At 38.7% G+C, this 22,158-nt stretch overlaps 1 protein-coding gene across 2 annotated transcripts; it reads left to right on the top strand.

The window, feature by feature from the left end:
* The first annotated feature begins 755 nt into the window (after positions 1 to 755).
* ABHD10 (abhydrolase domain containing 10, depalmitoylase) lies at positions 756 to 15,463 on the top strand. Of its 2 annotated transcripts, none has more exons than XM_033432190.2 (5): positions 756 to 1,440; positions 3,742 to 3,925; positions 9,489 to 9,600; positions 10,008 to 10,145; positions 10,930 to 14,793. In XM_033432190.2, exons 1-5 carry the CDS (start codon positions 1,236 to 1,238, stop codon positions 10,954 to 10,956), a joined length of 666 nt encoding a protein of 221 aa, XP_033288081.1. In that variant the 5' UTR covers positions 756 to 1,235; the 3' UTR covers positions 10,957 to 14,793. The 2 variants fall into 2 exon arrangements, with proteins under 2 accessions (XP_033288081.1, XP_004272117.2); XM_004272069.3 differs by lacking the exon at positions 10,930 to 14,793 and adding an exon at positions 14,800 to 15,463 and having other exon boundaries at positions 763 to 1,440.
* Positions 15,464 to 22,158: the final 6,695 nt, after the last annotated feature.

The raw sequence follows: 22,158 nt of genomic DNA, 5'->3' as shown, positions 1-22,158 counted from the left end.
GGTATGTTCTAATAGGACAGGTTCTCAAGACTCCAAAGATAGGCTGGATTCACTGTATCCAGTATTAAACCAGCTATGGTAACTTTTAAATAGAAAACAAACAACAACAAAAAAAACTAGTCCTTACTTGTTGATGCTTGAGGCCTCCAAGAATTGCTTTGAAGGGTGTCAGAGCAGGAATCCAGAAAGCCTTGTACCACAGTTTATTCAACCATTTTTTTAAATTGGCCATTCCATTTTTTTCTTCTGTTTGCCTCTAAAAATGGTGCTCTAGTAGATAATATGCATCCTTATAAACTAGTATTTTCTATAGGATAGTCACAAATTGGGGCCATTGGGTCAAAGGGCATTGAAAATGATGCATAGTTTAAATTGCCATAGGTGGTCAGGTTACTTGACAAAAAGAGTTTGTCAGTATACCCTCCCACCAACCATACATGAGTGCCCATTGCCCAGCTTCCTTGCCGGAAAAAAGTTAAAAAGAACAATAGTTGTTCTTTTTAACTTTTGCCAATCTGATGGGTAGGAAAAACGGCATGGGTTATTTTTTTAATTCCAATTTTTCAGTTAGTGAGGTTGATAATCATGTTTACATATATGAACTGCCTATCACAGCTGTTGGCCAATTTTATTGGAATTATATATTTTTTCTTATCATTTCTAGGAGCAGGGTGAACAGAACTATTCCGGTTTTATTCTTCTGTTGAGACCGTTTATCTACTGGAATTTATTTTTGCGTATAGTATGAGACAGGGGTCAGAGTATTTCAACAGTCAGGCATACAAAGAGCTAAAACAAACTTTAAAAGGGCGAAGGAGCGGCGAATGTTCGATTCCACTCCAGGCGTTTATACAAGCAGGATTAAGGTCAGATCTTCAAACCATTTCCGGTACAGGTCAAAACTGTCAGGGGGTGAGAACTACTTGTAACGCAGCAAGCCTAGCACTTTATGTTTCAGCTCCCTACTGTCTTCGGGATGATGAGATGGTTTCCTATCTAGGAACGATGGGTGGGGTTCCTCTCCTCGCTTCCAGTCCTGGGGTATCTACCCACCGAGAAAGCAGCCTACAGAGGGCGCTCAAAACATCCCAAACTCACAGACCGCACCTCCCCGACAGAACAGCCCAACAGCGAAAGGCTGGGAAGAGCGACGACGCTCTGCGCATGTGCGCTCTCCGGGGGTCGAAACTCGGACAGGCGCTGTTTACCAAGTTGCGTCTTCCAGAGGGCGGCGCATGCGCAAGCTCAGTTTCTGGGCGCTGTGCGTCTCTTGTAGGTCGGCGCGGGGCGCAGGGGCCGTCGGGAAGATGGCGAGGGTGGGTCTGCCCTCTTGGGTACCTTGTCGCAAGTGGGGCTGGATGGCCGTCTCCTTCGGCTTCCACCGTGGGCTCAGCACGTTACTTGCACCGAAGGCCGAGCGGGCGCCACGGTGGCTCCCAGGTCAGTGTCCGAAAGGCTGGAGTAGGACGCGTACTTTCGAACGTCCCGGATTCCGGCAGTTCCTGTGCCATGCGTTTTTGGCGCCCCGTTCAGAAATGCCCTTCCCCGGTTCTCAGTACCCCAGTTCTAGGCGCTTTCGACAATTCTGGTGAAGGCTGTGAGGAGAGCTCTGCCGGGCCCTGGGGTATTCTGGACAGCCCGGGCCGTTTGTGGCGTTACGCTCTGCAGTCTAAGGATCCTCTCTGCCCGCCTCCCCTTTGTTAAGCGCCAACATTAGGAAACATTCAGATGTGCATTTAATGCGTTTGATTATTAGTTGCTTTTGCTCTTCTCTGCTAGTTCTAAAGGGTTTACAGATCGTGACTGTTAAGATGCTTAGACCTGCCCTCCCTTGACTTGAGCGATTTTAAAGTATGAACATTTTCTTTGGAAAAGTATAAACGCCGTTATCAAGCCTAATTTCTAGTTTTTTGTTCTTTTTTTTTTTCCATGATCAAAGCCCAGTAAAAACCGTAGTCATTACTCTACAAAGGAAACTAGAATTTGGACGAAAAATTAGAGCCCCTGAGTATTTCCGTTCCTTGTGCTTGATTCTTCTCCGTCCCACCCTACCTCCACTCCCAACTCCCATATATGTAGTCTGTCTTTCTGAATTATGTCTTTTAATTTTTTTGTTTTGTTGTGTTCACACCCTTGCCAGACAGCTGTCAGATGCATAGTGCTTGGAATGGGAATTGTCATGGCAAATACCCTTTGAGTTAAAAATTTTAAGCATATTATCAGTTTAACTTACATTTAATTGTACACAACCAAAAGGCTGTTATATATGTTTTTCTAGCAAAGTATAGTATGTCATTACATTAACTAGAATATGATACTCTTTTACTGTTTAGTAAACATTCATTGAACACTTATGCCCCAGGCTTTGAGCTAATCCTTACAGTACGAAGATCTTTCACGGATATAATGTTAAGAACCTGGCCACTTATAACTCACCAAGATTAAACAAATTGTAATTATCTCATGGAGAATTTCCTGTTGGAAAGTAATATGGAAGAGAGGATATGAAGGAAGTTTGGGAAATGAAATTTTTGCTGCTGCAATCTGTCAACCAACATAACTGGCTCCTGCTAGCCTTGTTTTTCACTAAAAGTTTTAAATTTGGCATATTTCACTATACATTGAAACTCTGAAACAGGATTACACATAAAAAGGATAGCTTTAAGGGCTTCAATTCAGTTTTTAAAAAAATCAACTTCTCAAATCCAAAATGAGGAAAACTTTATTAGCTTACATGGAAGAGACTGAGAAGTTTTAATTAGCCACAATAAAGTAGAGAAAGGTTTCATGTAATAAAAAAGAGATTCCGTTGGTCCAGAAAAAGACTGTTAAGGGAGTACACAAGCCTAGTTTCTTTGGAGGAAGAAAGTGGGATTATAAATGACTTTTTTTTTAAAAATGTCTTTACATTTTTTCAGAGCAAGTATTGATTTTACAGTAGGGAAGGAACTTTAAAAATAATGAAATGGAACAATCTTGTAAGGTTTACCCATTGTGCCTTTGTACTTGAACTAAGATTTGTGTGTACCATTCACAGAAAACCAGGCCAACAAATAAAACACAGTGATTGGGAGTCCTATGAGAAATCTTTTTCCAAAAATGGTATTATCATGCACTTATTCAAGGTTACTTGTAAAGAAACTGCTCATTGAACCTGCCTCAGCAGATATGGAATCACGATTGGCTGTTACCATGGCCCATGATTTTATGGGTGGAGAGGGAATCAGTAATAAAAGGGGCACAGCACCTCTACCTTTGAAACAACTTCCCAAGGGCAGACCAAACTTGTTTCTCCCCCTCCCCACTAAAAAGTAGAGGATGTGAAATCCCTTAAACATTAAAAAAAATTTTAAAGAAGACAAATCTCACAAGAAAGGGCTAAAACTAGTGTAGGTAAATCTGAATGTTGATTGATACTATTTGGGACAGATGATATAGGAGCAACAGAAAAACATTTTTGACAAGTCTCTCTGTCTTTTGTTGCCTTCAAATTTCCTTCTCATTGTGTATTTTGGAAGAATCCTGATTGGACCTTGCTCAGAGAAGACACTGATTGTGACATGATTTTAAAAGATACCATGCACAGACTTGTGACTTTAATACTTCACATCTGTATTTTTTTTCTATTAAATGGAAATAGTATTTGACATCAATTTGATGAGTTAAGAAAGTTAAGATTAAAAATATGTATGGTTTTCGAAAAACTGTGTTTGCAAACTATGTTTTGTGTATTTTGTTTAGCTTGCAGACAAAAGACATCAATCTCTTTCCTTAGTCGACCAGACCTTCCAAACCTGGCTTATAAGAGACTAAAAGGCAAAAGTCCAGGAATTATCTTCATCCCTGGCTATATGTCTAATATGAATGGTACAAAAGCATTGGCGATTGAGGAGTTTTGCAAATCTCTAGGTCACGCCTATATAAGGTAGGAACAACACATTTTAGAGAAAATATTACTACCATTTACTATGGCAGTAGAGAATTACTTCTGCTCTAACCAACTGGAACAAATGTCAGCATTTTTATAGATTAATTTATTTTAATGGTCTGTAAACTTTCATCTTGTGATTTAGGGTTCTTGTAAAGTGCAGCCTTTAAAAGGCCTTTTTTATAGGTCTTTGTGGGGAATTCCTTGTCAGTCCAGTGATTAGGACTCCGAGCTCTTACTGCTGAGGGCCCAGGTTCAGTCCGTGGTCTGGGAACTAAGACCCCACAAGCCACGCTGCCAAAACAAAACAAAAAACAAAAATAAATAAATAAATAAATAAAGATCTTTGTGCCACACCAACAATGTGGCAGAAAAAAACTAGTGGTAACTTAGCTCTTTAGAAACAATATTCTAACATGACAACAAACCAGTATACTAATTGGCTTTCTTGTAATCTCGTAATTATATTGTGGTTTTCCTTTGGGGACTTAAGGACATTTATTTGACCACTGTTTATTTCCTTTTAAAATATGTAGTTTAAAATAATATATGTGTTTAAAAGTATTGTAAAATTAATATTGTATAATTCGCATTTCCACTGAGTTTCTTTTCTTTCACTTCTGTAGCCTGAATATGTATAAGCATAAATAAGGAGATGTGTTGTTTACTACTTGATTTCACAGTTCCTAATATTTCATACTGATAATTATTTTGCTAAAACCATGTGTTTACATTGTTATTAGATTTGTTTACTTATAACAATCATTTATTTAGTGCCTGATTTGCCAGAAGAGATAGTATGGTTTAGTAAAAAGAACACTGGCCTGGAATTCAGGAAACATGGGCTCTAGAATTAATGCTAGCAATAACTGACAAGATGAGTCAGTTAATAAATGCTGGACCTATTTTCTTCATCATAAAAAGGAGGAGATTGGACGAAAGATAATTTCTGAATTCTTTTCTAGCACTAGCAACCTAAAAATCTATTTATCTAGTTTTTAGAAGAGTTTCACTAACATCCACTCAATAGGTCTAGAAAATACAGCTTTTAGAAATAAAATAAAAAATAATTAGAAATAAAATATTTTTAAACTTTTAGAATTAAAAATAAGACTTTTATCTATTCAATATATTAGCAAAAATTATGTCAATTGTATGAATTTTGTCTTATTCCTCTTATCAAATTAACTGAATTATTTCATTTTCATGATCAGAACTCTAGAGTATTTTTTACAGGTAGACTTTCTAGCACTATACTGGTGCTGTGAAATATACAAAGAATTATAAAACATGGTCATTGCCTGTAAGGATCTTTTAATCAGGGTGGGGAAATGCAAGATAAAATACATATGGGAAATTAGACAGAAATATTCATCAAAATGTGATTATGTCAAAGAGCCGGATACTAAATTGTATAAGGTGAGAGAAAACTAGGAGTCGAAGTAGATAGAAAAAACTTTATAAAGGAACACTGAAAAATAGTTAGGATTTGGGTAAGAAGGAAGAGCTATCCAGGAAGGGGAGGACTACCCTGAGCAAAACATGATGATATCAGAAAACTTGCCACCATTCTCCTTCTTTGTCCCCAAAAGAATTTGACTCAAGAAATCCCCATTTTATCAGTTCTCGAATTTAAATTGAGACTATGAGAGCTATAACCAGTTCCTAGCTCTCTACAGGACATATAAGGGGGTTTTCTGCATTTTGGATGCATATGAAATAAATTTTCTTTTTAAAGGTATATTAAGTAATGAGGATGAAATTATAATGTATACAGACAATTATGTGATACTGTATTAAAATGTAGCCTAAGTGTATCTTTATAAAACTTTATAAAGTATAGCCCTTCGTTACAATTTTTAATTTGATCAGGTTCCTTTTTATTTGCTTTCATCAAACTTCATTGCAATCTAATCACTATTAGCTACTGATTGCATTTTAACTTGTTATAAGAGATTTTATCTTCTATTTATACTCCCAATTTCTCAGTTTACTTTTGTTGTGATTTTGTCTGTGAAACTTAGATCTTGAATGAGGAAATGGTTAGTTCTGTATATTACACAAGGAATAGTACATACGGTTCTGTGTAAATGGTTTTTTAATATCCTGCTACCATGCCTAAAATAAGATTGAGTCGGAGCTCAGGAACACATGGTTTTAGGGCTGGTCTTCTCTCATAATTATTTCTAATAAAATTTTAGATTTGGGAATATGTTCCAGAGTATTGGGGCTGCTAAGACAGAATTGCATTACTGTGTTTAAAAGTTTTAAACTGCTGAATGTTTTTTAATTATCTTTGTCACTTGGTTAGGGTTCAGCAAGAATGAACTATATTGTCACCTATTAGTATCACTGAATGTTTATATTTTCCTTTTTGAAGGCCCTCTACATCTGTTTTGCATTTTCACCATGTAGTTGGAAGGCAACTGTAAACAAAATACAGCAAGTAGAGATGTGTGATTGCCCACGGAGGGGGCTAAAGGAGAATTAGTTGGTGTCTTTCTCCCCTCTTCTCCCTGATCTGTCTTCTATATCCCCTGGATTGAGGAGAAATAATAACCGTGATTTAGACTTCAGTAGCTGCCTTGTTACGCTATTTCCCTAGGATCCAAAACCACTTCACTTCATACCTAATTTTAATTTCTTTCTCCATCACTTTTATTTACTTATTTTTAAATTTTATTTTATTTATTTATTTGTGGCTGCATTGGGTCCTCGTTGCTGCACACGGGCTCTCTAGTTGCGGCGAGTGGGGGCCACTCCTTGTCGCGATTGGCAGGCTTCTCATTGTGGTGTTTTCTCTTGTGGAGCATGGGCTCTAGGTGCACGGGCTTCAGTAGTTGTGGCATGCAGGCTCAGTAGTTGTGGCTCGTGGGCTCTAGAGTGCAGGCTCAGCAGTTGTGGCACACGGGCTTAGTTGCTCTGTGCCATGTGGGATCTTCCCGGATCAGGGATTGAACCCGTGTACCCTGCATTGACAGGCGGACTCCCAATCACTGCACCACCAGGGAAGTCCCTCCATCACTTTTTAATCCCTTATCTCTAAGAAAATGAGTATACACTATATATCACATATATATTCTTCAAGTACACGAAAAACATTAGGATTTAATAGTTTTCACCAGATTTTAAGAATCAGAAAAATACTGAAAACTTTAAATTTAAATAAAATAGTTCTTTATACTTTTACGTTCTACTTCTATTCATTTAATATGTATTATAGTACTCAGTGTGTGAGGTTCACATGCTAGCCACTGTGGAGAATGCAGAAACAAAAATAAGATGACGGTATTTCCCCTCTAGGATCTTTACAGTCTAATAGGAATGATGAGACACAAATACATAAGCTGTCTTGTAGAGCAGGATATAATAAAATGATTGTGGCTAATAAAAGTGAATTCTATCCAAGTTTCATTAGGTAGAGGTTTTTTTTTTTTTTTTTTTCAGCTTGTCTGGGAAGTCTTTCCAGCAAAATTTCATTTGGACTAAGCTCTGAGAGGGGATATTAGTAATGAAGGTGATGAGAGAAGATATTCCACTTGAAGGAAATGGGTGAAGCGTAAAACAGAGACAGAAAACGTAGTCTTTTTTAGGAACAGCAAGTTGATCAGTTTGACTAAAGCAGTAGTTTCATCAGAAGAAATAAAAGGTCAATCTGAGATGACTAAAATACATTCTTTAAAAACAGGCTAAAGCACTAAATTTTTATGTTATATATCACAGGAAGGCATTGAAATTAATGTCATATCAATACAATGTGTCAGACAAAACCTGACAGTATAAAGTAGGTCCATTTGGAGAAAGAATGACACAATGAGGAGGCTGCTGTGATAGGGGAGGTTTAAGATGAGAAAGACCTGCACCAAGACACCAGTCTTACCAAACTGAGGAGAAAGGGGTGCATGTGAGAAAAAATGAGAGAGTGAGGATAGTACAGGGCAGGCAGTGTTCTATACCCTGCGGAAAAACAAACTTGAAATAAAACAGTCTGCCCTTGAAGAACTGACATTCTAGTCAGAGACATATATTTAAAACTTGATTACAACACACAATATGAAAAGTGTTAATTGGGGGCTTCCCTGGTGGCGCAGTGGTTGAGAGTCCGCCTGCCGATGCAGGGGACACGGGTTCGTGCCCCGGTCCGGGAAGATCCCACGTGCCGCGGAGCGGCTGGGCCCGTGAGCCATGGCCGCTGAGCCTGCGTATCCGGAGCCTGTGCTCCACAACGGGAGAGGCCACAACAGTGAGAGGCCCGCGTACCACATAAAAAAAAAAAAAAAAAAAGTGTTAATTGGGTACAAAGAAAGTGACCTACTACTACTAAACGACACATTCTGTCAAAGAAAGTTCCTCAAAGGAGGTGACATGACTTAAAGGATGACTAGGAGTTTGAATGGGGAATGAAGGCTTTTTAGGCAGTGGAACAGCATGCAAAGTCTCAAAGTTAGGAAAGGGCTTATCCAGGAATTGGGAGTAGTTCAGTATGACTAGGGTTTAGGGCAGTCTGCAGGAGTGGTATGATACTTCATGATTTATTGAATTGAGACCTTGAAGGAGAGGTAAAGTTCACAGATCAAACAGACTCTGAGCCTGGGGAACTAGGAAGTTGGAAGGAAAGAAAACCAAGAAGAGGAGCTAGTGATGATGAATTTGATTCTGGACTTCTCTTTTCCTTCTACTAATTGAGTAAACATAACACTTAGCACTTACCATGTGCAAGGGACTGATCTAGGCACTGGGAAAGCAGTGTGAACAAAACAATCTGCCCATATGGAGCTTCCATTCTAGTGTGGGAGATAGACCACAAACCAATAATCAAATATGTATATTGTCAGGTAGCAATATTTGCTATAAAGAGAATAAAGCAGGGTAAGGAGCTAGAGAATGATGAAAGAAGCACAACTTTAGGTTGAATGGTCAGAGAAGACTTACGGAGATGTAACATTTGAGCCAAAGGCCTAAATGAAGTGAGGGAGCAATCTGAGTGGATATCTGGAGTAGAGTAGTCCACATGGAAGGAGAAGCTGTTGTAAAACTCCTGAGGCAGGAATGTGGGTGCTATATTCCATTAACTTCAAAAAGGAAAGTAAGGATACAACTGGGAGGGAGAGAGAACAGTAAGCAATGAGATCAGAGAGGTAGTTAGGGGCTAGAGGATGGTAAGGACTTTGGATTTTATTTGAAGATTATACAAAGCCTTTGGAAGGTTTGTGCAAGACATGATTTTTGTTTTAAAAGGATCACTGACTACTGTGTGGGGAATAGACTTTGAGGGTGAAAAATGAAAATGGAGATCTACTAGGAGACTTGCATTAGTTCAGTCAAGAGAGGATAGTGATTTGGACCAGGCTGGCAGCAGTGGAGGAGGTGAGAAAGTAAGTGGCTATGAGAGATCTTTGAAGGTTAAGACAGTAGGATTTGCTGAAATACATATTGACTTCACAGTTTTACTTTAATATATTTTAGACATTGTAATAATGATTAATGTGCTGTCTTCCTTAAAAATTAGAGAAGCAAATACATAGATATCTAAATATAGATATGTTTTCTCTTTTTCCAGGTTTGATTACTCAGGAGTTGGAAATTCAGATGGTAACTTAGAAGAATGCACAGTGGGAAAATGGAGAAAAGATGTTCTTTCTATAATTGATGACTTAGCTGAAGGACCACAGGTGACTATTTTTGTTAAATATGATGATAATTGTTGACTGCAACCTCATGACATTTGAGCTGTTTCTTTAGATGTGAAAATTTATTTAATATTTTAAATGTCTTAACAATCCATTTTTATATTTCAATATCAAATCAATCAGTTCTATTATTTTCACTTTCTCATAAAACGAAGGTAGCATTTTACTTTTCATTTTACAAATTTTATTTGTCTAGTTTATTCTCTATTATAAACCTAATACTTTAACAAAATGTAATCATAATCTTAATTTTACTTTGTGCCAAATATTAAAGGTCTGGGAGCCAATGAATATAGAGAAAGAAAGTATATACATTCTATGAAATTATTCACTGCCTTACAGAAAAGAAAAAGAAATTCCTCTTTAAAACTACATGTTTTTATTTTTAGATACTAGTTGGATCTAGCCTCGGTGGATGGCTTATGCTTCATGCTGCAATCGCACGGCCACAAAAGGTTGTTGCTCTTATTGGTGTAGCGACAGCTGTGGATAGCCTAGTGACACAGTTTAATCAGCTTCCTGTTGAGGTAAGTCCCAGGCAACCTCCGTGTATCCCTCCTGTCATTTTGCTCCCTCTTTGAATTTTGTTCATGTGTCATCTGTCCTTTGACTTGTTACACTGGCCCAAATTTTGTCTTAACTGCCTTTTTGTATACCATTTCTTTGCCTTCTTTAACTATTTGGTCTCCTGTTTAAGGTTTTCTTTTTTTCACAGTCACTTCAAATCATTTTGCCAAATATTTGAGCCACATGAATGAAATCACACTTTAAATTTCTTGTTTTAGCAACATTTTATTAACCACATTTGTTTATTTGAATTATACATCGTGATCTCTTTTTGGAACTCTTAGTCTTATTTTGTGGCTTCTGGGAAATAGTACCTATTCTATGACCATGTTAAGACGGCTAATCAATTATGAAACTATTTTTTTTTTTTAGCCTGAAAGCCTCAGATTCTCTCTCAGAAGAGTTCTCTGAGCACACACTGTCAGTCATACACAGGAGATGAGACTTGCCATTCCTGGCCTAGATACTAAGTTAGCATTCTTTTTCTACTCCTAATTCTCACCTTTAAAAAAAGAAGGTGCTTTTCACCATTAGCCTGTTCTTCAGTAACTCATGATAGAAATGAGGTTTCTGGAATAATTGGGAAGGGAATTAGTTTATTATACTTTGTTATTGGACATACGTTTAAGGACTTCAGTTGTCTGCAAGGATAAAAAAAATGGTGGGTAATAGTTGTTTATTTTTGTGTATGTTGTTTTTTTGTTTTGCAATCAATTAAGTTCTCCTTGGGCATATGTTTCCTAGGGCTCTAAATTTCACTTGTGGGACTAAGACCCTAGCAGAAAGAAAAACAGTCGGAGCAGTGGTTCAGAAAGTGCAGGCCCGAGGCCAGCAGCAACAGCATCACCTGAGAACTTGTAGAAATGGATATTCTTGAGCTTCACCAAGACCAGCTGAATCAGAAACTGGGAGTGGGGCCCAGTAATCTGTTTTAACCAAGCCCGCAGGGGAAGTGTGAGAACCACTGCTCTACAGAGTGGGGGAGCAGGAGGGGGAGGAAAAGCAAAAGAAAAAAAGCCTGTGTGGTGTTGAATGGTGGAATGTCATTGAATTTGCCTCAAGTTCGGCATTGAATTCAGTGCCATGTACTCTCTGTTCTGTTTATTCTTAGTTCACATTGTTCTTTCCATTTCCTTAAGAATGGCATTGTCTGCATAGTCAGGTTCTTCATATGATTTCCTATCAGAGCTGAAATTACAAAGCTGATCTTCTTTGCACTTACCTCCTGTTTCTGAATTGTTTTCACGTTCTTGATTGTTTCTTATACATGGTTGCTCCATGTCCTCATGCTGCTAATTTTTCCTACCATTGTATCCTTCTGCATGTAAACCTTGGACCCCTTACTCTGTTCTCTAACTCAGTCATGCAGTGCTTCTCATGATAGGAAATTATTTCAAGAAGATGGCCTACTGGAAAAGAATTGATTAAACAATTTTGGGAGGTTATTGGTAAATGACAAGATCTGTGTACATTTATTTTTATGTGTGTGTATCCGTCACTCAGAGGGAAGATATGGTAGATACCCTGTAAGTGACTGAGAAGATCTATAGCCTGCAAATCAGGGTACATCTTTGCTAATCCTAAATCAGACCAGCAAAAATCCTTAAACAGAAACATGTTGACCCTTATTAACTTAAAAGCATGTGTAAAGAAAGAGCAGAGACACTAGGACCACTATCTCTTCTTCTCCACATAGACAGCCAGTACTAGCAGTGTCAAGGGAATGGAGGTGGAGGTTTTTACTGTCTTCTTTAGCCCTGGGAATGTTAAGACCCAGCATTACTCATTATGTAGGAACTTGACTTACCTCTTAACTAACTCTAATCATTGTCTGCTTCTTTGGACAGTAGAGGGCGTCAGGCAGGTTGCACAGCTGTTGGAGTCTAAGCTTCACAGCCACATTGCCTTGTTAGTTTCTTCTTGGTGTAGAAATTATGTATATTGTACATTTTCTCTGATTAATACTGTTTTTGCTATTTCTGTACTTTCTGAGGCTTTGGGACATATAAGATTTTGTTAAGTTTGTTCTTCAAATGGACAATATTCATTCAACTCAATAGCAGATAACAGAGCTAGTTGGGGTGGGCAATGATGCTTAAAATACAACTATTATTAATTATGTCTCAGTAATTAACATAGTTCCCACTTCATCTAATAATCAATGAGACTAAGTTCTTATTACTGAAATTACCAATTCAGGAACAGTCATGAGTAGCTTGAAGGTAACAGAATATCATTTTTACTTTAAATATTTGATTCATATGTTGCTTTAATGCAAAGTACCCCATGATACTAATATAGGTTCATATATTTTATAGTTTTTTTAGGCTTCCACTAATTTTAAATCATTTGGATATAGATATTTAGAAGTCTAGGTTTCAGATATACAGCTTTTACACTGAATCAAATCTTTTTGGAATTTTATAAAAGACATTAAAATTCCTAAGTACACAGATTATATCATACATATTTTACTGTTTAAATTCATTTTTGCCTCTTTGTATTTGTAATAAGTCAACAATTTTAAATGTGGAAAAATCATAATGTTTTCATTGAAAATTTAAATACAAAATTTTTGAAATATGTTGTATGTAGCTTTTCTTTCCTTATATTTTTCTTTATTTTTGATAAGATGTCCATCTGTTTTTCTAGACAGAAATGCCCTTCATATTATATGGTTGCAAGAGGCTTAAAGCTATTTACATCTTGATTTACTAGTTCAAGTTGTGATAATCTTTCCAAAGAATTTATTATATGCATATAAACCTTTATGTTCAAAGATGTTCATGGAAGTATTCAGCAGTGTGGGAATGGTCAAGTTAATTATCTTAGATGCATTATAGTGGACAATTATGCAGCCTTTAAAAACTTTTAATAGAATCTTTTAAAACCCAGAAATATATATATTGAATAAATAAACCAGCGCTGAAAACTGTATATGAATTGTAATAGCTAAGTGTTTTACATATTGTATATATAAAAACCAAACACATATAGAAAAATACTGGAAGGAAATAAGCCAGAATAATAATGGTTGTTATATCCACGAAATAGGATTATGGTGATTTATTTATTTTTATGCTTTTTTTTTTTTAAAAAAAGGTAGAGTTTTTTGGTTTTGTTTTTAATAAATTTATTTATTTATTTATTTTTGGCTGCGTTGGGTCTTCATTGCTGTGTACCGGCTTTCTCTAGTTGCGGCGAACGGGGTCTGCTCTTCCCTGCAGTGCGTAGGCTTCTCATTGTTGTGGCTTCTCATTGCGGAGCACGGGCTCTAGGGCGCACGGGCTTAGTTGCTCCGCGGCACGTGGGATCTTCCCGGACCAGGGCTCAAACCGGTGTCTCCTGAACTGGCAGGCAGATTCTTAACCACTGCGCCACCAAGGAAGCCCTGTTTTGTTTTTTATTTATTTAATTTATTTTTGGCTGCGTTGGGTCTCGTGTGAGCTTTCTCTAGTTAAGGCGAGTGGGGGCTACTCTTCTTGCAGCGTGTGTGCTTCTCATTGCCATGGCTTCTCTTGTTGCGGAGCACAGGCTCTAGGCATGTGGGCTTCAGTAGTTGTGGCACGAGGGCTCAGTAGTTGTGGCTCATGGGCTCTAGAGCATAGGCTCAGTAGTTGTGGCACACGGGATTAGTTACTCCGCGGCATGTGAGATCTTCCTGGACCAGGGCTTGAACCCGTGTCCCCTGCATTGGCAGGCGGATTCTTAACCACTGCACCACCAGGGAAGTCCCTTTTTATGCTTTTTATATTTTCCACGTTTCTATAATGAGTATATGTTACTTTAACTAGAAAAATTGTTTAAGACAAATTATAATGTAAAAAATAGAAATTCTTCAAGAATCAAAGAATACCCAGCGTTTTATTTTAAGGGTAGAAATGATACCATGCTCAGTTTTCAGGAAGTATTTGGAAGACTTCTTTGTCATCCACAACAACAAACAAATTTTTTCTCATTCCATAGAACTCTAAAAGGCAAAAACTACATTTTTTTAATATTCAGGATAAAATTGGGTGTGTATGGTTGCCCCAGAATAACCACTGTCTTACTTTTCTTTTTTAGCACTATGCTTTCTTCTTCTCCTTCTCCCACCCCATCCCCATTTTACTAACTTCTCGTATATGCACTTTTAGTTTCATGATTTTTAAATGTAAACAATTTTTATTCCCAAGATTTGGTTTTATGTAATATGAATGCCACCTGTACTGATTCCAAGAAATTATTGTACTTTTCTCCCCTTCATTTTCCCTTTCAAGTTGGAATGAAGCAATACCTGATTTTTAAGATATTACACGTTAAAGTTAGTTAAATCTGTTTGAATCCTAGTTACAGCAGTTAACTACCTTTCAACTTTAAACATATGTATTACTCTAACTTTAATATCCTCTTTTGTAAAAATGAAATAAGAACAGATAGTATCAGGATCATATGAGATACTATGTGGAAAATACTTGTCACAGCTCCTCGCACATAGTAATTAATTACTGATAATTATCATCGTTATATTTTTATCTGTTTTCCCCTTCTTCAAAGACTGCTTTTCTTGAATTAAGACTATTGTATGTGTTAATGTTGCATAAATACTTTTGTTTTCCTCATTTTTCCCAATAGGTAAGAAAGGAAATAGAGATGAAAGGTGTGTGGTCCATGCCATCAAAATACAGTGAAGAAGGATTTTATCGCGTTCAGTACAGTGTCATTAAAGAAGCAGAGCACTACTGCTTGTTACATAGTCCTATTCCTGTGAACTGCCCTATAAGATTGCTCCACGGCATGAAGGATGACATTGTACCATGGCATACGTCCATGCAGGTTGCTGACCGAGTAGTCAGCACAGATGTAGATGTCATCCTCCGAAAGAATAGTGATCACCGAATGAAGGAAAAAGCAGACATTCAACTGCTGGTTTACACTATTGATGACTTAATTGATAAGCTTTCAACTGTAGTTAACTAGAATCACAGTTTTAGTTGGAATGTAAAGTAATGGATCCAGAAGATGGAAGCTGGATAACAGATGAAGGACCCTGATATTTAGAAGGTTTGTTTCTCTTATCTCTACTTTGTAGATATCATGTGAGTATTTAATGGTGTATTTGCACAAGTGATTCAGATTGTGAAGAAAGTGCCAGCTGCTGTTTGAAAAATGTTCTCCTTCCTTCAATCCTTGATTTTTTTCATTAAAATATTTCCTATTTTTTTATTCAAGAGATGTTTACCTTCTAATGCTTATGTTAACTGTGCCAGAATTGCTAATAAAACTTGATTTTTTTGTTTTTTGTTTGGTATCATTGTATATGGAGATTTGCAAAATTATTTCTGATTTTAAAATGCAGTTTACAAGATATAGGAAAATGTTTATTGAAATAAATCTAAAATGACTAGAGAAATGACTGAAGCATAATAAAGTTCAAAATAAAGCTATTACTTTATATATTATATTCTGCATGTTATATTTGAACTTAAAATCAAGGTTATTCTTTTTTAAGGGCTCAAAACTTTACAGATATATAAAGGATATATATCACTTTAAATTTTGGCCTATATGTCTTATAGTTAACTGGGGGAATTTCATCCTAAGCAATGATGTAATATTTTCATATTCAGATTTCATATTCCAAAGAAGAAATGAATCTATATTATCACCTACCTGCAGAAACATTCCTGTTTTATTAATATGTGGCTTAAGTACAAATAGCCAAGTGATTGCCATCTAAATCAGAGGGCTTTCTAAAATGTAGAGATAGTAAGAAAATATGAAAGGGAAATACAAAGTTTTTTTTTTTTTTTGCGGTATGCGAGCCTCTCACTGTTGTGGCCTCTCCCATTGCGGAGCACAGGCTCTGGACGCGCAGGCTCAGCGGCCATGGCCCACGGGCCCAGCCGCTCCGCGGCATGTGGGATCTTCCCGGACCGGGGCACAAACCCGCGTCCCCTGCATCAGCAGGCGGACTCCCAACCACTGTGCCACCAGGGAAGCCCCAAAGTTCTTTTTTTAATAACTAAAATAAGCTTGTGCAGTAATCAACCTTGATATTGAATTGGTATCTTTTAGCTTTTAAGTTTGACTGGACTTTATTTAGCTTGCATGTGTCAAAAATTTCTTTAACTCATTAATAAGAGAACCAGCAAATGGTAAACCTGGTTCAAAGGACAATTGAAGAAACATTTATAGGTTTTGAAGAATGTTGGGATAAAATTCCTGTACTGAAAAGAGTTAACATAGCAGATGACTGCTTCTCCTCAGAGAGACCTGCTTACAAAGTTCGCCCTTGGCTAGCATCTGGGAACTTGGATTTTAGGAGTGTCCCAGCATTCTGTCAGGGAACTGTTGATCAAAACCGCCAGCCTTGGCCAGACACAATGATAACCACTTGCCTGAGTTGTCTCACAACAGGAGGTCCCAATAAAGAACAAGGTGCTGCCACCGAAAACTAACCAGGAAAATTTGGGATGGGCCGAAAGGAGGAGGGAGGAGGTGATATGTCCTGCCTGCCTCCCAGAAACCCTCACGCTGAAACCCATCTTGGCAGAGAGGTGCATGTGCCACCAGGAAGGACCCTGAGTCAGAATGATTGGCCAGAGGCAACCCGGAAACTAATCCCATCACAGTAAAACCTATGGGGCTTCCCTGGTGGCGCAGTGGTTGAGAGTCCGCCTGCCAATGCAGGGGACACGGGTTCGTGCCCCGGTCCAGGAAGATCCCACATGCCGCGGAGCGGCTGGGCCCATGAGCCATGGCCGCTGAGCCTGCGCGTCCGGAGCCTGTGCTCCGCAACGGGAGAGGCCACAACAGTGAGAGGCCCGCGTACCGCAAAAAAACCTATGACTGCGAGCCACGTGGCAGAGCAGTCCTCCTGGGTTCCCTTACCCTGCTGCTCTCCACCTGGGTGTCCCTTTCCAGTAAAGTCTCTTGCTTTTTCAGCACGTGTGTCTCCTCGGACAATTCATTTCCGAGTGTCAGTCAAGAGCCCACTCTCGGGCCCTGCAAGGGGTCTGCCTTCCTGCAACAATTCCAGAACTGATCAAAGTGGCTCACTGTGCCTAAATTGTCTGTACAAACAATGTGGTTTGTACTGGACAAATGCTCTCCTATGAGTCTGGAATTTTGGTAGGTGCCAAGCAGAGACTACCCAAGTGGCCAGCTCCCAATAAACACTGGGCACTGAGTCTCTGACAAGCTTCCCTGGTGGACATTTCACATGTGCTGTCACAATGCCTTGCTGGGGGAATTAAGCTCAACTTATGTGACTGTACTAGGAGAGGATTCTTAGAAGCTCATGCCTAGTTTCCCCAGACTTCACTTTGTGTGCCTTTTTCCTTTCCTGATTTTGCTTTGTATCTTTTCACTGTAATAAATCATAGCTGTGAGTCCTCCTAAAAAATTGTCAAACCTGGGGGTGGTCTTGGGGACCCCGACACAGATACAAAGCAGATTAATACCCTACAGGGCAATACAATATAATCTAGGAGATATCTTTCATACCAAACAAAAATCATTTACAAACCAAAAATACACGAACCATCAGTGTGCCACACTGCCTGATGCTAGAATGGGTTATTAGAGGATGGCAGGGTGCCTCTTCCGGGGCCTAAGCTGCCCAGACACTGCTAGGCATGAGGATTAGAAAGATGAGGAAAGGGCCCTGCCCTTTAGAGCTTTCTAGGGTTAAACATAATTATAATAAAATGTGATAAATATGATTGGAGATACATAGTATTTCTGTAGAGGCAGTACATATAGTGGTTAAAGACAGACTTCAGAGCTTGGGTTTAAGTCCTGGCTCACCATTTACTAGCCCTGTGACTGAGCCATTTACTTAACCTCCCTGAGGTTTCCTCATCTGTAAAATGTCATAATATAAACCTATTTAATAAAGTGTAAGGGTTAAGCACAACACGTCTAGAACAATGACACGTAGGAGTCACTACCATTTCACTTGTATTTTTATATGCACAAAACACAGTCCAGTGAGAAATTGGAGGGCACAATTCTTGGGGCTTTAGGAAGGAAAGTGGAGGCAAGGAAGTGAGTAGGTCTTCTGAAACTGAACTGGATTGGAACTTCCTAACCGCAAGATCCCAAATTGGAATGTTAGCTGTATGGTATCCATCAATGGCTAGGAAAAGGGAGGGGGAGGAAACTTGACTATCTAAAGACATGAAAAGCTGTCTTAAAATTTAATCTAGCTTTGCAGAGGTTAGCATCATAAATACCAAATGAGTTTGAAGCAGTGGGATTTAGTGTATTCTAGTACATTGTTAATTCCTTTAGTGTGCTTTTCTATTTTTCTCCCAAAGCTCTTTTTTTTTTTTTCTAAAACCACTCCATGCCTTGTATTCAGTGACATGGTAAATGCTTGAACAGCCAGCAGGCCCTCAGTGCCTATCCTCTGGAACCCCTGCACTGATTTAAAAGCAGCGACATGACCCCTCTAAACAATCTCAGTGCATGCAATGGAAGGGGATAAGGTAAAAATCTGAAATGGAGAGGAAGGCTAATGAGACCACAGAATACATTTGCTTTTGCAGCATCTGTTGAGCTTACAGGTACTTCCAGACACATATCTACACGGTAGGCTGTTCTCTGAGCAGCCAATAGAAAGGTCTGTGAGGAGGAGAGAAGGAAAGGAGCTTTGGGCAAGGCTGAATTTTATAAAGCACAGAGATACAGAGCAAAGAGAACATTACTTGCGACATAACCATTCCCAAGGCAGTGCCCAAAGGGGATATGTCGACTTTTCATTACATTTTAAACTGTTAAAAAAACAAACAACTAAGGAACTCATTTTCTGAAGGAAGAAAGAAGATCGGTGGAATTTATATATACCTTTTTTTTTTTTTTAAAGGAAAGAACCAGTAAGATTTTCCAACTTGTCTTTTTAATGTAAATGTATTTATTTATTTATTTTTGACAGTTTTGGGTCTCTGTTGCTGCGCGCGGGCTTTCTCTCTAGTTGCGGCGAGCAGGGGCTACTCTTCGTTGCGGTGCGCAGGCTTCTCATTGCGGTGGCTTCTCTTGTTGCGGAGCACGGGCTCTAGAGCGTAGGCTCAGTAGTTGTGGCGCACAGGCTTAGTTGCTCTGCAGCATGTGGGATCTACCGGGACCAGGGCTCGAACCTGTGTCCCCTGCATCGGGAGGCGGATTCCTAACCACTGCGCCCCCAGGGAAGTCCCAATATACCTTTTTAAGATCCGCTTTCATTACAGACCTAAAGTCACTTTTTAGTTTAGAAACACAATCATGTAATATGCATAACTTGGTTTAATGAAAAAATATGATGTTTTGGTACATTTAGAGAACATACCTAGAAAAATGTAGGTAATTTTTTTAAACAAAATTTGTCTTTTGAAGAAACTGTCCTCTCTATTTTCTTGAACTTTCAGATTTTTACTGACAGATAAACTTCTACTTGAAAAGAAGCTCAAATCTCAGCTTCTCACTGAAGCCTTTCCTACCTCATCCTCATCTCTGTGTCCAAGAATTTTGACGATGGGTCCTCTCTGCTCTCTCACGAACAGCACTCCGCTGAGGCCTTTTTGATAGAACTTACTACATGGAAATTCTCCGTTTATATGCCAACCTCCCTCTCCCAAAGGACCATTGAGATCAGGAGCTTCGTTCTGACACTCTCTAACCCCAGGTGTCCCTGACCATGCCACACCATCTCCTTACGCACTTTGTATTGTTAATACTCCCTTCTGTTCTGACCTTGGCACTCTTCTCATGCAACTTACTTATTCACCTTGAGCAACTTCACGCAGGTTCCTGGTTTTAACTGCTATCTGCACGCAGATGATTCAAGTACTTTCCTTCATTCCAGATTTTTCTCTTTAGCTCCAGATGCATAAAACTGAATGACCGGGATGGATTGTGGTGGCCCTCCCAAATGCAGTAAGTCCAAACGCTATTATCTTCCCCCTTAATGTACCTCCCCGCTTATGGTCCCCTTACAATAATTGGTGCAACCATGACCCCTGTTATACAAATCAAACCCTTGAGTCATTCTGACCCTCTCCTTTTCCTGCACCTAAATCAGATCTGATGGCTCTTTTTCTCTATGAAAACACTCAAGCTCATTTGCGTGATACATAAGCCCAGTGGCAAGGCCAGTAAATATTCAACAACTAGCTGGGTGGGGAGGGGAGCCCCGATTTGCAGCATTTGCCAACAGCCAGCTATATTCTTGTCATAGCTGGTTTAAAGCTACCACTGGGACGTCACTGAATAAAAGGAAGCTGGGAAGACATGGCCAGTACCAGACTCTTACATAGTATATACCCCATATAGAGACAATAAGCATAAATATCCTCGAAAACATAAGTAATAGTAAAATGTAGCAAAATAAATTAGGAAGTGATCCGTTTTGAGTATTTAACCTTTGCTTTTAATATAACATATTTAAGTGTAAGCTTACATAATTTAAGTGGTTACAGCGGCTGAGTTTAACAACTGGCTTTCAAAATTCCTGAAAATTTAACCATGGACATTTGCAAGCACTCTACTTGGTAATCTGGAGACTGGCTGACATTCCAGCTTTATTTCTGTGTCTCTTCCCTTTAACCCTATGCTTTGTTGATATTAGAACATGTTCACCTTCTTACATAAGCTGCCTTTACTAGCAACGTTCCCAATCCCTCCTGCCTCATCCCATTCACTAGGCAAACACCTAAGTTTTTAAAACACCTAAGTCTCTTTTGAGACTTAAAGTCATCCCATTCATAAATATTTTCTCTAATTTCCTACCCTCTTCCTCCAGATATAAATGTACCTGAGTACCCTGTGCATATTTTTAGCATGACACCTGGTTGGCATTTATGGTTTACAAGTTTAATGTTGCTGGTAGACCATGTTGCCATATCTCATTCATTTCTTTTTTAAATCTCAGATACATAGACCCTTTTAAAAAGTTGTTGAAAAAATTATAATATTTATAGGCACTCAGTAAACAGAAGTTTGAGCCAGTTTCCACTGTCACCACCCAGGGGATCAAGTGGTTTTTCTTTAATGATTTCCTATTGATTTCTGGACACTTGTAACCTTCTAGGCCTTGCTTGGACTCTCCTCTTTGCCATTGTATCCTCTCCAGAACCATGATTTCAATCATTCATTTAAAGTACCCCACATATTTTGTTACAATGGGAAAAAAAATCTTCGGGTACAAAAGATCTGCAAAACAGAGTCTGAAAAAAAAAAAAAGGCAAATGTACATCTTTTAGAATTGTTTCTGTTTTTTCTGGGGTTTTTTTGTTTTTTTGTTTTTTTAACAAACCAACATCTTCCTTAGAGCAATTCCAGCCACAGAGGAAATAACATGCTTCCTGTTTGGGCTTCTGTTTCCTTAGTCCCGGGTTGGAACTGACCTTATTGCTGCCACCAAGATGCAACTGAGTGACTTCCAAAATTCTGCTGACAACTTCCCTGCTCTGAACTCTACCCCTGAGCTCCAAGTCTCTGGAGCCAGCTCTGCTGCCTTTAAAGCTCTTTCAACTGTCGATTCCATGCAGCATGCAGACCTGCATCCGTCAGCCCCTGTAATGCCTTTTTCTAAACCTACTGCTCTCCTCAAAGCTCTGATTCTCTCACAACCGGTTTTCACAGAGCTCTCTCTCCTATGCCTTCAACTACTGACCACTAAGTCTTTTCTCAAGCAAACCACCCACATATCTACTAAGTAATTAAAATTTCAAGAGTCCAGGCCCCAGCTGGCAGGAGATTTTTCTCAATACATGTATTGTTTGAGGTCATTTCCTGCATAGCTTCTAATCAATTTCCCACAGTGACAAAGATCGCTATCCCACGTACTAAAATTGTTTTATCTAATGTTCTGAGTCAATTGATCTGTTCTAGAGGAAAAATTTATATTTTATTTCTCTCCAGCACAGAACTTGGCACAGTTAAGTGCTCAAAAACAATATGCGTTGAATGAACCAAAGAACAAAATTTATGGTGTTTTTTTCCCATGAAAAG

This window comes from Orcinus orca, chromosome 5 (assembly GCF_937001465.1).
Source record: "Orcinus orca chromosome 5, mOrcOrc1.1, whole genome shotgun sequence".
NCBI lineage: Eukaryota > Metazoa > Chordata > Mammalia > Artiodactyla > Delphinidae > Orcinus > Orcinus orca.
Note: the sequence above shows the minus strand (reverse complement) of the source record. Positions and strands in the feature narration are given on the sequence as shown.

What these genes read in the sequence shown, in the direction of transcription:
- ABHD10 (XM_004272069.3), top strand. Translation starts at nt 1,236, where the DNA reads ATGCGCAAGCTCAGTTTCTGGGCGCTGTGCGTCTCTTGTAGGTCGGCG. An exon ending in CTAGGTCACGCCTATATAAG is followed by an intron (nt 3,926 to 9,488) that starts GTAGGAACAACA and finishes CTCTTTTTCCAG; the next exon opens with GTTTGATTACTCAGGAGTTG. An exon ending in ACTTAGCTGAAGGACCACAG is followed by an intron (nt 9,601 to 10,007) that starts GTGACTATTTTT and finishes TTTTATTTTTAG; the next exon opens with ATACTAGTTGGATCTAGCCT.